Source organism: Heptranchias perlo, unplaced genomic scaffold (assembly GCF_035084215.1).
Source record: "Heptranchias perlo isolate sHepPer1 unplaced genomic scaffold, sHepPer1.hap1 HAP1_SCAFFOLD_314, whole genome shotgun sequence".
NCBI lineage: Eukaryota > Metazoa > Chordata > Chondrichthyes > Hexanchiformes > Hexanchidae > Heptranchias > Heptranchias perlo.
The window spans coordinates 20147-34894 of record NW_027139326.1 but is presented as its reverse complement, the minus strand read 5'-3'; the positions used below and the strand labels follow the sequence as shown (position 1 = coordinate 34894).

Here is a 14748-nt window from a genome sequence, read left to right as displayed (position 1 = left end):
TAGTGGGTAAGTTGTTAGAGGGTATTCTGAGGGACAGAATCTACAGGCATTTGGAGAGGCAGGGACTAATTAGGAACAGTCAGCATGGTTTTGTGAGAGGAAAATCATGTCTCACGAATTTGATTGAGTTTTTTGAAGGGGTAACCAAGAAGATAGATGAGGGCTGTGCAGTGGACGTGGTCTACATGGACTTCAGCAAAGCATTTGACAAGGTACCGCATGGTAGGTTGTTACATAAGGTTAAATCTCATGGGATCCAAGGTGAGGTAGCCAATTGGATACAAAATTGGCTTGACGACAGAAGACAGAGGGTGGTTGTCGAGGGTTGTTTTTCAAACTGGATGCCTGTGTCCAGCGGTGTGCCTCAGGGATCGGTGCTGGGTCCGCTGTTATTTGTTATTTATATTAATGATTTGGATGAGAATTTAGGAGGCATGGTTAGTAAGTTTGCAGATGACACCAAGATTGGTGGCATTGTGGACAGTGAAGAAGGTTATCTAGGATTGCAACGGGATCTTGATAAATTGGGCCAGTGGGCCGATGAATGGCAGATGGAGTTTAATTTAGATAAATGTGAGGTGATGCATTTTGGTAGATCGAATCGGGCCAGGACCTACTCCGTTAATGGTAGGGCGTTGGGGAGAGTTATAGAACAAAGAGATCTAGGAGTACAGATTCATAGCTCCTTGAAAGTGGAGTCACAGGTGGATAGGGTGGTGAAGAAGGCATTCAGCATGCTTGGTTTCATTGGTCAGAACATTGAATGCAGGAGTTGGGATGTCTTGTTGAAGTTGTACAGGGCATTGGTGAGGCCACACTTGGAGTACTGTGTACAGTTCTGGTCACCCTATTATAGAAAGGATATTATTAAACTAGAAAGAGTGCAGAAAAGATTTACTAGGATGCTACCGGGACTTGATGGTTTGACTTACAGGGAGAGGTTAGACAGACTGGGACTTTATTCCCTGGAGAGTAGGAGGTTAAGGGGTGATCTTATAGAAGTCTATAAAATAATGAGGGGCATCGATAAGGTCGATAGTCAAAATCTTTTCCCAAAGGTAGGGGAGTCTATAACGAGGGGGCACAGATTTAAGGTGAGAGGGGAGAGATACAAAAGGATCCAGAGGGGCAATTTTTTCACTCAAAGGGTGGTGAGTGTCTGGAACGAGCTGCCAGAGGCAGTAGTAGAGGCGGGTACAATTTTGTCTTTTAAAAAGCATTTGGAAAGTTACATGGGGAAGATGGGTATCCAAGGATATGGGCCAAGTGCAGGCAATTGGGACTAGCTTAGTGGTATAAACTGGGCGACATGGACATGTTGGGCCGAAGGGCCTGTTTCCATGTTGTAACTTCTATGATTCTATGATTCTATACTGGGGTCAGACCCTCTCTCACCCTGTCTACTGTGGTCAGACTCTCTCTCGTCCTGTCTACTGGGGTCAGACCCTTTCTCACCCTGTCTACTGGGGTCAGACCCTCTCTCACCCTGTCTACTGGGCTCAGACCCTCTCTCACCCTGTCTACTGGGGTCAGACCCTCTCACACCCTGTCTACTGTGGTCAGACTCTCTCTCGTCCTGTCTACTGGGGTCAGACCCTCTCTCATCCTGTCTACTGTGGTCAGACTCTCTCTCGTCCTGTCTACTGGGGTCAGACCCTCTCTCATCCTGTCTACTGGGGTCAGACCCTCTCACACCCTGTCTACTGGGGTCAGACCCTCTCTCGTCCTGTCTACTGGGGTCAGACCCTCTCTCACCCTGTCTACTGGGGTCAGACCCTCTCTCGTCCTGTCTACTGGGGTCAGACCCTCTCTCACCCTGTCTACTGGGGTCAGACCCTCTCTCGTCCTGTCTACTGGGGTCAGACCCTCTCACACCCTGTCTACTGGGGTCAGACCCTCTCTCGTCCTGTCTACTGGGGTCAGACCCTCTCACACACTGATTACTGGGGTCAGACCCTCTCTCGTCCTGTCTACTGGGGTCAGACCCTCTCTCGTCCTGTCTACTGGGGTCAGACCCTCTCACACCCTGTCTACTGGGGTCAGACCCTCTCTCGTCCTGTCTACTGGGGTCAGACCCTCTCACACACTGATTACTGGGGTCAGACTCTCTCTCATCCTGTCTACTGCTAGAATCCTTCACCCCATTATTTACAAAGGGAGGGGGCAAGTTTCTGGGTAACTACAGACCTGTCAGTCCGACATCAGTTTTGGAGAAGAAACTAGAATCTGTTATTTGGGACAGACTTTCTGAGCACATGAACAAATCTAAGCTGATCAGAGAGAGCCAGCATGGATTTAGTAAAAGTACATCATGTCTGACTAATCTATTTGACTTTTTTGAGGATAGGGTCGATCAGGGAGTGTCGATTTATATGGACTTTCAGAAGGCATTCAATAAAGTTCCACACACAAGATTATTAACAAAAATAAGTGCTCGTGGAATTGGAGGCAACCTATTGACATGGGTAGGGAATTGGTGAGGGGGTGGGAGACAGAGAGTGGTCCAATTGGCAGGATGTGACTCGTGGTGTCCCCCAGGGATCTGTACTGGGGTCTCAGCTTTTCACTATATTTATAAATGCCTTCGATGAAGGAATAGAGAGCCGTATATCCAAGTTTGCTGACACTAAGTTAGGTGGCACAGTAAATAGTGTAGATGGGAGCAGAAAGTTACAAAGGGACATTGAGAGATTGAGTGAGTGGGCAAAACTGGGGCAGATGGAGTTCAATGTGGGAAAGTGTGAGGTCACCCACTTCGGACCTGAGAAAGATAGACTGTGGAGGAACAGAAAGATTTAGGGGTACCGGAATCACGAAAAGCGAATGGACAGGTACAAAAAATAATTAAAATGTCTACTGGAATCATAGATTCATAGAAATTTCGGGCACAAAAGGAGGCCATTTGTCCCATCGTGTCTGTGCCGGCCGAAAAAGAGCTATCCAGCTGAATCCCACGTTCCAGCACTTGGTCCCTATCCCTGTAGGTTACGGCACTTCAGGTGCACATCCAGGTACTTTTTCAATGAGTTGAGGGTTTCTGCCTCTCCCACCCTTTCAGGCAGTGAGTTCCAGACTCCCACCACCCTCTGGGGGAAAAAAATTCCCCTCAGTTCCCCTCTAATCCTTCTACCAATTACTTTAAATCTATGACCCCTGGTTATTGATCTCTCCACTAAGGGAAATAGGTCCTCCCTATCCACTCTATCTAGGCCCCTCATAATTTTATACACCTCAATTAAATCTCCCCTCAGCCCCCTCTGTTCCAAAGAAGATAACCTTAGCCTGTCCAATCTTTCCTCACAGCCAAAATTCTCCAGTCCTGGGAAGAGTGACCATAACATGATAGAATTCTTCATTAAGATGGATAGTGAAGTCGTCCAATCCGAAACTAGGGACCTAAATCTAAACAAAGGAAACTACGAAGGTATGAGGAGTGAGTTGTCTATGGTAGTTTGGGAAGCTTCATCTAAAGGCATGACGGTGGATAGGCAATGGCTAACATTTAAGGAACGAATGCATGAATTGCAACAATTATACATTCCTTTCTGGTGCAAAAACACAAAAGGAAAAGCAGCCCAACCATGGCTAACAAAAGAAATTAGATCCAAAGAGGAGTCATATCAAGTTTCCAGAAAAAGTAGCAAGCCTGAGGATTAGGAGCAGTTTAGAATTCAGCAAAAAAGGACCAAGAGGGGAAAAATAGAATATGAGAATAAACTTGCAACGAACATAAAAGTGGACTGTAAAAGCTTCTACATGTATGTAAAAAAGAAAAAGATTAGTGAAGACAAATGTAGGCCCCTTACAGTCAGAAATGGGAGAATTTATAATGGGGAACAAGGAAATGGCAGAGCAATTAAACAAATACTTTGGTTCTGTCTTCACGGAAGAGGACACAAATAACTTCCCAGAAATGCTAGGGAACCAAGGGACTGGTGAGAAAGAGGAATTAAAGGAAATTAGTATTAGTAAAAAAATAGTGCTGGAGAAATTAATGGGACTGAAAGCCGATAAATCCCCAGGGCCTGATAATCTGCATCCCAGAGTAATAAAAGAGGTCGCCATGGAAATAGTGGATGCATTAGTTGTCATCTTCCAAAATTCTATAGACTCTGGAACAGTTCCTGCAGATTGGAGAGTGGCAAAAGTAACCCCACTATTTAAAAAAGGAGGGAGAGAAAAAACAGGGAACTACAGACCAGTTAGCCTAACATCAGTAGTAGGGAAAATGCTAGAGTCTAGTATAAAGGATGTGATAACAGGACATTTCGAAAATATCAACGGGACTAGACAAAGTCAACATGGATTTATGAAAGGGAAATCATGTTTGACAAACCTACTGGAGTTTTTTGAGGATGTAACTGGTAGAATAGATAAGGCAGAACCAGTGGATGTGGTATATTTGGATTTTCAGAAGGCCTTTGATAAAGTCCCACATAAGAGATTAGTGTGTAAAATGAAAGCACATGGGATTGGGGGGAATATACTGGCATGGATTGAAAATTGGTTAACAGACAGGAAACAGAGAGTAGGAATGAATTAGCCTTTTTTGGGGTGGCAGGCAGTGACTAGTGGGGTATCGCAGGGATCGGTGCTTGGGCCCCAGCTATTCACAATATATATCAATGATTTGGATGAGGGAACCAAATGTAATATTTCCAAGTTTGCTGATGACACAAAACTAGGTGGGATCGTGAGTTGTGAGGAGGATGCAAACAGGCTTCAAGACGTTTTAGACAAGTTGAGTGAGTGGGCAAATACATGGCAGATGCAGTATAATGTGGATAAATGTGAAGTTATCCACTTCGGAAGGAAAAACAGAAAGGCAGAGTATTATTTAAATGGTGATAGATTGGGGAATGTTGATGTACAAAGGGACCTGGGTGTCCTTGTACACCAGTCACTGAAAGCAAACATGCAGGTGCAGCAAGCAGTTAGGAAGGCAAATGGTATGTTGGCCTTCATTGCAAGAGGATTTGAGTACAGGAGCAAGGATGTCTTACTGCAGTTATACAGGGCCTTGGTGAGACCACACCTGGAGTATTGTGTGCAGTTTTGGTCTCCTTATCTGAGAAAGGATATACTTGCCATAGAGGGAGTGCAGCGAAGGTTCACCAGACTGATTCCTGGGTTGTCTTATGAGGAGAGATTGGGTCGACTCGGCTAGACAGACTGGATGCAGGGAGGATGTTTCCCCTGGCTGGGGGTCCAGAGCGAGGGGTCACAGTCTCAGGATACGGGGTAGGACATTTAGGACTGAGATGAGGAGAAATTTCTTCACTCAGAGGGTGGTGAACCTGTGGAATTCTCTAGCACAGAAGGCTGTGGAGGCCAAGTCACTGAATATATTTAAGAAGGGGCGAGATAGATTTCTAGACACAAAAGGCATCAAGGGGTATGAGGAGAGAGCAGGAATATGGTATTGAGATAGAGGATCAGCCATGATCATATTGAATGGCGGAGCAGGTTCGAAGGGCCGAATGGCCTACTCCTGTTCCTATTTTCTATGTTTCGACGTAACCTCCTCGTAAATCTCCTCTGTACCCTCTCCAGTGCAATCACATCCTTCCTGTAATGTGGTGACCAGAACTGTACACAGTACTCCAGCTGTGGCCTAACTAGTGTTTTATACAGTTCCAGCATAACCTCCCTGCTCTTATATTCTATGCCTTGGCTAATAAAGGAAAGTATCCCATATGTCTTTTAAACCACCTCATCTACCTGTCCTGCTACCTTCAGGGATCTGTGGACATGCACTCCAAGGTCCCTCACTTCCTCTACACCTCTCTGTATCCTCCCATTTATTGTGTACTCCCTTGCCTTGTTTGCCCTCCCCAAATATATTACCTCACACTTCTCTGGATTGAATTCCATTTGCCACTTTTCTGCCCACCTGACCAGTCCATTGATATCTTCCTGCAGTCTACAGCTTTCCTCCTCACTATCAACCACACGGCCAATTTTTGTATCACCTGCAAACTTCATAATCGTGCCCCTTACATTTAAGTCCAAATCATTAATATATATCACAAAAAGCAAAGGAACGAATACTGAGCCCTGCGGAACCCCACTGGAAACAGCCTTCCAGTCGCAAAAACACCCGTCGACCATTCCCCTTTGCTTCCTGCCACTGAGCCAATTTTGGATCCAGCTGGCCACATTCCCTTGGATCCCATGGGCTTGTACATTTTTGACCAGTCTGCCATGTGGGACCTTGTCAAAAGCCTTGCTAAAATCCATGTAGACTACATCAAATGCACCTACCCTCATCAACCCCCCTTGTTACCTCCTCAAAAGATTCAATCAAGTTAGTCAGACATGACTTTCCCTTAACAAATCCATGCTGACTGTCCTTGATCAATCCGTGCCTTTCTAAATGATGATTAATCCTGTCCTTCAGAATTAATTCCAATAATTTGCCCACCACCGAGGCTTGACTGACTGGCCTGTAATTACTCCGTCTATCCAAGTTGGAATGTTGGCCTTTATCGCGAGAGGCTGGAATATGAAAAGGTGGAAGTTATGTTACACCTGTACCGAGCTCTGGTTAGACCCCATCTGCAGATATTGCATTCACTTCTGGGCTCCGCACCATTGGAAGGATATGTTGCCCTGGAGGGAGTACAGTGCAGATCGATTGGAATGATACCAGGACAAAAGGGTTCAATTATGAGGTCGCATAAACTTGGCTTGCATTCCGAATAAATACAGAAGATTAAGGGGTGATCTCATTGAGGTTCTAATCTTATTTACTAGAATGATTCCAGGGATGAGGGACTTCAGTTACGTGGATAGACTGGAGAAGCTGGGGCTGTTCTCCTTGGAACAGAGAAGGTTGAGAGGAGATTTGATCGAGGTATTCAAAATCATGAAGGGTCTAGACAGAGTAGATAGAGAGAAACTGTTCCCATTGGTGGAAGGGTCAAGAACCAGAAGACATAGATTTAAGGTGATTGTAAAAGAACCAAAGGTGACATGAGGAAAAACTTTTTTACACAGAGAGCAGTTAGGATCTGGAATGCACTGCCCGAGGGGGTGGTGGAGGCAGATTCAATCATGGCCTTCAAAAGGGAACTGGATAAGTACTTGAAGGGAAAAAATTAGCAGGGCTATGGGGAAAGAGCGGCGGAATGGGACTAGCTGGATTGCTCTTAGAAAGATTGGCCGAATGGCCTCCTTCTGTGCTGTAACCATTCTACGATTCTATGATTCTAGGTGTTTAAGATGATTAAAGGATTTGATAGGGTAGATAGAGAGAAACTATTTCTTCTGGTGGGGGAGTCCAGAACAAGGGGGCATAACCTTAAAATTAGAGCTAGACCGTTCAGGAGCAAAATCAAGAAGTACATTTTCACACAGAGGGTGGTGGAAATCAGGAACTCTCTCCCCCAATAGACTGTGGACGCTGGGGGTCAATTGGAACTTTCAAGACTGAGATCGATAGATTTTTGTTGGGTAAGGGTATCAGGTATATGTAGCAAAGGAGGGTAAATCGAGTTGAGATACAGATCACCCATTGGTAATTGAATTTTGGAGCAGGCTTGAGGGGCTGAATGGTCTCCTCTTAGAATCACATAAAGGTTACAGCATGGAAGGAGGCCTTCGGCCCATCGAGTCCGCGCTGGGTCTCTGTGAGAGTAATCCAGCTAGTCCCACTCCCCCGCCCTATCCTCGTAGCCCTGCAAATTTTTTTTCCTTTCAAGTACTTATCCAGTTCCCTTTTGAAGGCCATGATTGAATCTGCCTCCACCACCCCCTCGGGCAGTGCATTCCAGATCATAACCACTCGCTGTGTAAAAAAGTTTTTCCTCATGTCACCTTTCGTTCTTTTGCCAATCACCTTAAATCCATGACCTCTGGTCCTTGACCCTTCCGTCAATGGGAACAGTTTCTCTCTATCCACTCTGTCTAGGCCCTTCATGATTTTGAATTCCTCTATCAAATCTCCTCTTTAACCGTCTCTGTTCCAAGGAGAACAACCCCAGCTTCTCCAGTCTATCCACGAAACAAAAGTCCCTCATCCCTGGAATCATTCTAGTAAATCTCTTCTGCACCCTCTCTGAGGCCTTCACATCTTTCCTAAAGTGCGGAGCCCAGAATTGGACACAAAACTCCAGATGTGGTCTCACCAAGGCCCTGTATAACTGCAGTAAGACATCCCTGCTCCTGTACTCAAATCTTCTTGCAATGAAGGCCAACATACCATTCGCCTTCCTAACTGCTTGCTGCACCTGAATGCTCGCTTTCAGTGACTGGTGTACAAGGACACCCAGGTCTCGTTGCACCTCCCCTTTTCCCAATCTATCACCATTCATATAATAATCTGCCTTTCTGTTTTTACAACCAAAGTGGATAACCTCACATTTATCCACATTATACTGCATCTGCCATGTTCTTGCCCATTTACCCAACTTGTCTAAATCACATTGGAGCCTCTTTGCATCCTCCTCACAGCTCACATTCCACCCAAGCTTTGTGTTGTCTGCAAACTTGGAAATGAAAAGGTGCTGGGACCACTGCCTTTTCTTGATAGATATTAATGACTTGGACTTGGGTGTACAGGGCACAATTTCAAAATTTGCAGATGACAAAACTTGGAAGGGTAGTAAACAGTGAGGAGGACAGTGATAGACTTGAAGAGGATATAGACAGGCTGGTGGAATGGGCGGATATGTGGCAGATATGATTTAATGCAAATTTGTGTGAAGTGATACATTTTGGCAGAAAGAACGAGGAGAGGCAATATAAACTGAAGAGTACAATTCTAAAGGGGTACAGGAACAGAGAGATCTGGGGGTATATGTGCACAAATCGCTGAAGGTGGCAGGACAGGTTGAGAAAGTGGTTAAAAAAACACATGGGATCCTGGGCTTTATAAATAGAGACATAGGCCCCGCTATTACCAGGGAGGTGGGATGGCAGCAGGAGGGGGCGACTGGGCATGTGGGTAACCCGTCCAGTAAAATCCGTCTGTTCACCACGCGATCGCGGGTAAATTGAAGCCACTTACCGTGGCTTCCAGGTTTCCCGTCGTCAACCTGCGGAGTGGGCGGACTGCGCACCCGCATCACAGGCTGTCAGCTGGAGGAGCCCGATTTAAAGGGACAGTCCTCCAATGCTGCTCCTGCAAAAACACCAAAATTATCCAATGGAACAGACCAGGGGAAAGGCTGCTCCCAGGTTTACCGATGCCTCACTCCAGGTCTTACTGGATTGGGTGAGGAGGAGGAGGGATATTTTCTACCCAGCGGATGGGAGGAAGCGGCCTGCCTCTGCCACCAAGAAAGCCTGGCTCGAGGTGGCAGAGGAGGTCACCAGCAGCAGCAACGTCTCCCGCACCTGGATACAGTGCAGGAAGCGCTTCAATGACCTAACTAGGTCAGTCAAAGTGAGTACACTTACTCATTCTCCTACACTCCGTCTTCCACATCACCGCCCCCACCCCACAACTCCTTCTGCACTGCCAACACTACTCTATCACATCACTCCTCACACCCACTCAAACCTCATCCTCAACTTACCTGCATTTACTCACCTCCCCATTACTCACCCCACCACGACCACTCAACCCAATCCTCATCCAATATCATGGCTCTGTCTCATACTCACCCTCTGATGCATCTCTTTCACGGTCAGCCTCACCCAAACCAATGCATTCAGCGGTTGGCCACGTCACCATCACTCACTCACGCCTCTCTACTTTCTCCCCTTATAGGAGAAGAGAGCCCAGAATGCACGGGAGAGGGTGAAGACCGGAGGGGGGGCCACAACATCTGGTCGTCCTCAAGGACGCGGAGCAGGAGGCTCCTGAACTAAGCCGCACCCTCGAGTGCCTGTCCGTCGGGGACGCTGAGACTGACACCCGACAAATGTCTGGTGACACAACTTTAACATTCAGCACACACTATAGCAAATGATGTTAACATGCCTTGCCATCTTCAGCACCTCAACATCTGTCATCGTGCTTCATATTGCCTTCTGTTCTCTTACAGGCCCTTCAGTGACTGCCGTGATGGTGGAGGACGATTCCTCAGAGGACCTGCTGGCCTGTGAGGGGGCACTGTCGCATCTGAGCAAGCCATCCACCAGCGCAGATACTCACACCTCAGTGGGTCCCCGTCCTCACTTAGTTGGGGTCGCACATGGTGAGTCACCACGCACATGTGAGCACGAGCAGACACTGGTGGCAGGGGCAGCTGTGGGAGCACTCCTCTCCAGGCTCTGCTCAGCTGGACACAGATGCTGAACCCTGGGGGCCAGCCGTGAAAAGGAGAATGATCGAGGGGCAGCAGCACATTGGTGAGGTGCTGGAACAGGTGCCACACGCACTCTCCACAGTCGCGCAGAGGATGGAGGAGTCCAACTCCTGCATGAGTGGAATGGTGGTACAGGTACAGGAGGGAATCTCTGAGATAGTGTCACAGGGACATGAGGGAATCTCTGAGATAGTGTCGTGGGTAAGTGCGGGAATGTCTGCGATGGAGGGAAGGCTATCCTACATTGAGCTTCAAGCACGGCTCACCAGTGAGTCCACTGAGGCCCTGACAATGGCCCTTCGGATTCAGGGTGAACAACAGTCTGCCGCCTTAAACAGGCAGGCAGATACTCCAGCACTGGCCTTACAAGGCTTCACACATGTCCTCCAAACTGTCGTCCAGCAGGGTGGTAGGAGTGATGTGGGCCTGGCCCAGGAGAAGGATGATGGCGAAAGGGGACATGGAAGTGGAGACACCACTCAAAGCGCCCCTACGTCTCACCCGTTGCCCCCTCTCAACCAGTACCCACAATGCTGCCTCCTCTCCAGGTGGCCGAGTCTGTCCCTGCACAGGTACAGGTGGAGCAGTCTTTGGAGGGGCCCCTCACGGGCACCGAAACCCAGAGGGTGTAGGCCCAAAGCATCTAATCAGTCAGGGAATGAACAAGAGCAATCTGCCACTACCTCTGCTGCAGCCACAGAGGAAGCACCATGTAGAAGTAGTCAGAACCGTAAGGCAAAGGTTTTGTGAGCACAAAGGGGATGCACAAGGATGTTTGACGGTTTGTCATGTTTTTTATTTATATTTGTTAAACTCACATTAAATATTATTATTGTCACCACTACTGCCACGTCTTGGCCATTCTTGACTGGCTTCTGTAATAAGGCCCTTTCATGACGTTCACCATGAACACCCACACTTGATGCCACTCATTGGGTCACTCTACAGTGGGTGTATGTGTAGTTGCAGGACTGTTGTGTGCAGGGAGCGGGTGAGGGGGCTGGTTTGGGCACTGCCCTGTCCAGGTGGTGAGGACTGGACTCTTCACACTGTCTGATGTTAGGAGAACCGTTCACATATCAGTGACTCCCTGACCTCACGAGCAGCCAGGTGAGCTGCTGTTCTGCCCATGGGTTGCTCCTCCTTCTCCTACGCCTCCTGCTCCTCCTCTTCCTCGTCCTCCTCTTCCTCGTCCTCCTCCGCCTCCTCCTCCTCCTCCTCAATGTGGGTGCCAGATGTTGATGGAGACCTCCTCAAGCGGCCCCCCTCTCTGTTGCGCCATGTTATACAGGGCGCATTATAGTCGTCTATAATGCGTCCCACTCTGTCTGGTGCGTATTGAAGCTCTCCCCCAGAACGATCAAGACACCTGAAGTGCATTTTGAGCAGCCCTATAACATGCTCAATTGTAGACCTGGTGGCGATGTGACTGTTGTTATATCGATGCTGTTGCTCGGTGATGGGGTTCCTCAGAGGTGTCATGAGCCACGTGTGCAGGAGGTATCCCTTGTCCCCGAGGAGCCAGCCCTTGCGGGTGTTTGGTGCGTGGAAGAGGGGCGGGATGTTGGACTCCCGGAGGATGAAGGAATCGTAGCAGCTGCCAGGGAATCTGGCGCACACGTGAAGGAATCTCTTGCGGTGGTCACAGATGAGCTGATTGTTGTTGGAGTGATAGCCCTTTCTGTTGATGAACAGTCCTGGCTCGTGTGGAGGTGCTCGTATTGCTATATGGGTGCAATCGATTACACCCTGCACCCGTGGGAAGCCAGACACAGTGTGGAATCCCACTGCCCTCTCCGTCTGGCTGAGGTCGTCCATGGGGAAGTTGATGTAGTGCGAGGCCCTGCGAAACAAGCCGTCGGTGACCTGCCTTATGCACTTGTCTGCAGATGACTGAGAGACCCTGGCGATGTCCCCGGTGGCACCCGGAGGTGAAGAAGTTGAGGGCAGTGGTGACTTTGACAGCGACAGGTAAGGAGATGCTGCTCGGCCCAGCCGGGAACAGCTCGGCATGAAGGAGGCTGCAGATGTCTGCGACTCCCTGGTGACTGACTCTGACCCTCCGTATGCACTGCTCCTCAGAGAGGTCCAGGAAGCTGAGCCTCGGTCTGTAGACCCTGTGGCGAGGGTAGTGCCTCCTGTGGCGTTGCTCTCTCTGTTGTTGCCCTCTGTGCTCTTGTGCAGGTGCCTGTGGTGCAGCACTGTGTTGTGGAGCTCCACGTGGCGGAGGTGGACGGTGTGCCTGGCGAGGCTGGTGATGTTCCTCGTCCTCGGATGAGGTGGTGAATGCAGCCATGGCGCCCCCCATCCTGACGGTGTGAGTTTGAGGGGGTCCGCAAAGTAGGTAAATGTGTTTGAAAAGCAGAGATTTGGGTATAAATTAATAATTTTGAGTGAAAACACAAAGGTGTTGCAGCCAAAACTTTGTCTGAAGTGACAGAGTGCCCTGCTGCAATAAATGAGGTTTTCCCCCCACGTGTCAAATAATCCTTTGCATCTCCCACTGTCTGCTGGCTGAAACACGTCTGCTCCAACAGGGAGCGTTTCCCACAGCACGGGAAACACGCTGAGGATCATTCAAAATCGCACCCCTGCCAAAATGTCTACTCAATGAGGTCTATCAAGTACCTCAACGATCTAACTAACTATCTAAAGCAGCATCTCGCCAGCATTCATTGCCGGTGGGAGTCCCGCATGCGGGAGCTGCGCTCACCCAATCGCGGCACTGGGGAACCCAGAAGTCAGTGGGTTGGAGCCGGGCTCCGAACCCGCTCGGGATTCTGCCATTTTAGGAGCCCCCCACTCCCAATGTACTCGCTCGGCCATCCGAAAATCAGCCCCAAGAGTACAAAAGCAAGGAGGTTATGATGAACTTTTATAAAACACTGGTTCGGCCACAACTGGAGTATTGTGTCCAGTTCTGGGCACCGCACTTTAGGAAGGATGTGAAGGCCTTAGAGAGGGTGCAGAAAAGATTTACTAGAATGATTCCAGGGATGAGGGACTTCAGTTACGTGGATAGACTGGAGAAGCTGGGGTTGTTCTCCTTGGAGCAGAGAAAGTTGAGAGGAGATTTGAAAGAAGTGTTTAAAATCTGGAAGCGTTTAGATAAAGTAAATAAAGAGAAACTGTTCCCATTGGCAGAAGGGTTGAGAACCAGAGGACACAGATTTAAGGTGATTGGTAAAAGAACCAAAGGTGATATGAGGAAAAACTTTTTTACACAGCGAGTGGTTATGATCTGGAATGCACTGCCCGAGGGAGTGGTGGAGGCAGATTCAATCATGGCCTTCAAAAGGGAACTGGATAAATACTTGAAGGGAAAAAACTTGTCTTTCTATGGGGAAAGGGCGGGGAGTGAGAATAACTGGATTACTGTTACAAAGAGCCTGCATGGGCTCGATGGGCCGAAAGCTCTCCCCTGTGCTGTAACCTTTCTATGATTATATGATTATAATCGTTTAGATTATAAACGATTATAAACGTCACCAGGATGACGCCTCTGATGGGAAACTCGAGTTCTCAGGAGAGACTTGAGTTACTGGGACTGTTTCCATTGGAGGACAGAAGGATAAGAGGAGGTTAAATAGAGGTTTTTAAAATGATGATGGGTTTTAACAGGGTGAATCGAGAAAAACTATTTCTTGTAGTTGGGGAATCAGTGACAAGGGATCATCAATTTAAAATGATCAGAGAGAGTGAGGAGAGAGGTTTAGAGAAATGTCTTCACATTGAGCTTGTTGGAGCAGAGAATACTTTGCCACTGGGGGAGGCATCTTTTAAAGGAAGTTCGTTTTGGATTGCTCCAGCAAACAGCTGGCACAGAGCTGATGGGCTGAATGGCCACCTGTGCTGTGGTCAGCTACTGCAATGCATAGATTGCCATGCAGTGTTCCCCTTCAATTAGCACTAACCTTGAATACCCTGTGCTTCTCACTCAGGGTATCGAACAGCGTGTACATTGTGTTCAGCATCGACACCACTTGCATTGGAGTCAGCAGGCTGCAAATCCGAGTAAAACCAACCACATCGCTGAACAGAATGGTGACATCTGGGAATACCTGAAGAGGAACATGTTAATCACAACCTGACAAGATATCCAGGAACCCTCGAGAGAGCCCAACTCAGCCCGTCACTCCCTGTTTCCATTCTTCTCTCCCAGTCTCTCTCTCTCCCTGCCTCTCTCTCCGTCTCTCTCTCTATCCGTCCATCTTTCAATGTCCCACTCTCTCCGTACCTCTCTACCTGTCCCTTTCTCGCAGTCTCTCTCTCTCCCTCCCTCCCTCTCTCTCCGTCTCTCTCTCTATCCATCCGTCCGTCTCTCCCTGTCCCTCTCTCTCCGTCCCTCTCTCTCCCTCCCTCTCTCCCCTACATCTCTCTCCGTTCCTCTTTCCCCATCCCTCCGTCCCTCTCCATCCCATTCGCTTTATCCCTCTCTCTCCGTCCCTGTCTCTCGATCCCTTTCTGCCAGTCTCTCTATTTCCAGCTTCCC

General features: G+C 48.3%; 1 protein-coding gene across 1 annotated transcript in view; it reads right to left on the bottom strand.

Annotated features, from left to right (window-relative positions):
• Positions 1-14317, bottom strand: part of LOC137311236 (soluble guanylate cyclase 88E-like) — a gene marked incomplete at both ends in the record, with an annotated part of 310114 nt that extends 295797 nt beyond the window's left edge. Inside the window, one exon of the mRNA XM_067978554.1 lies at positions 14171-14317. Coding sequence (XP_067834655.1) covers positions 14171-14317 — 147 coding nt within the window. The remainder of the gene's footprint in view (positions 1-14170) is intronic.
• Positions 14318-14748: the final 431 nt, after the last annotated feature.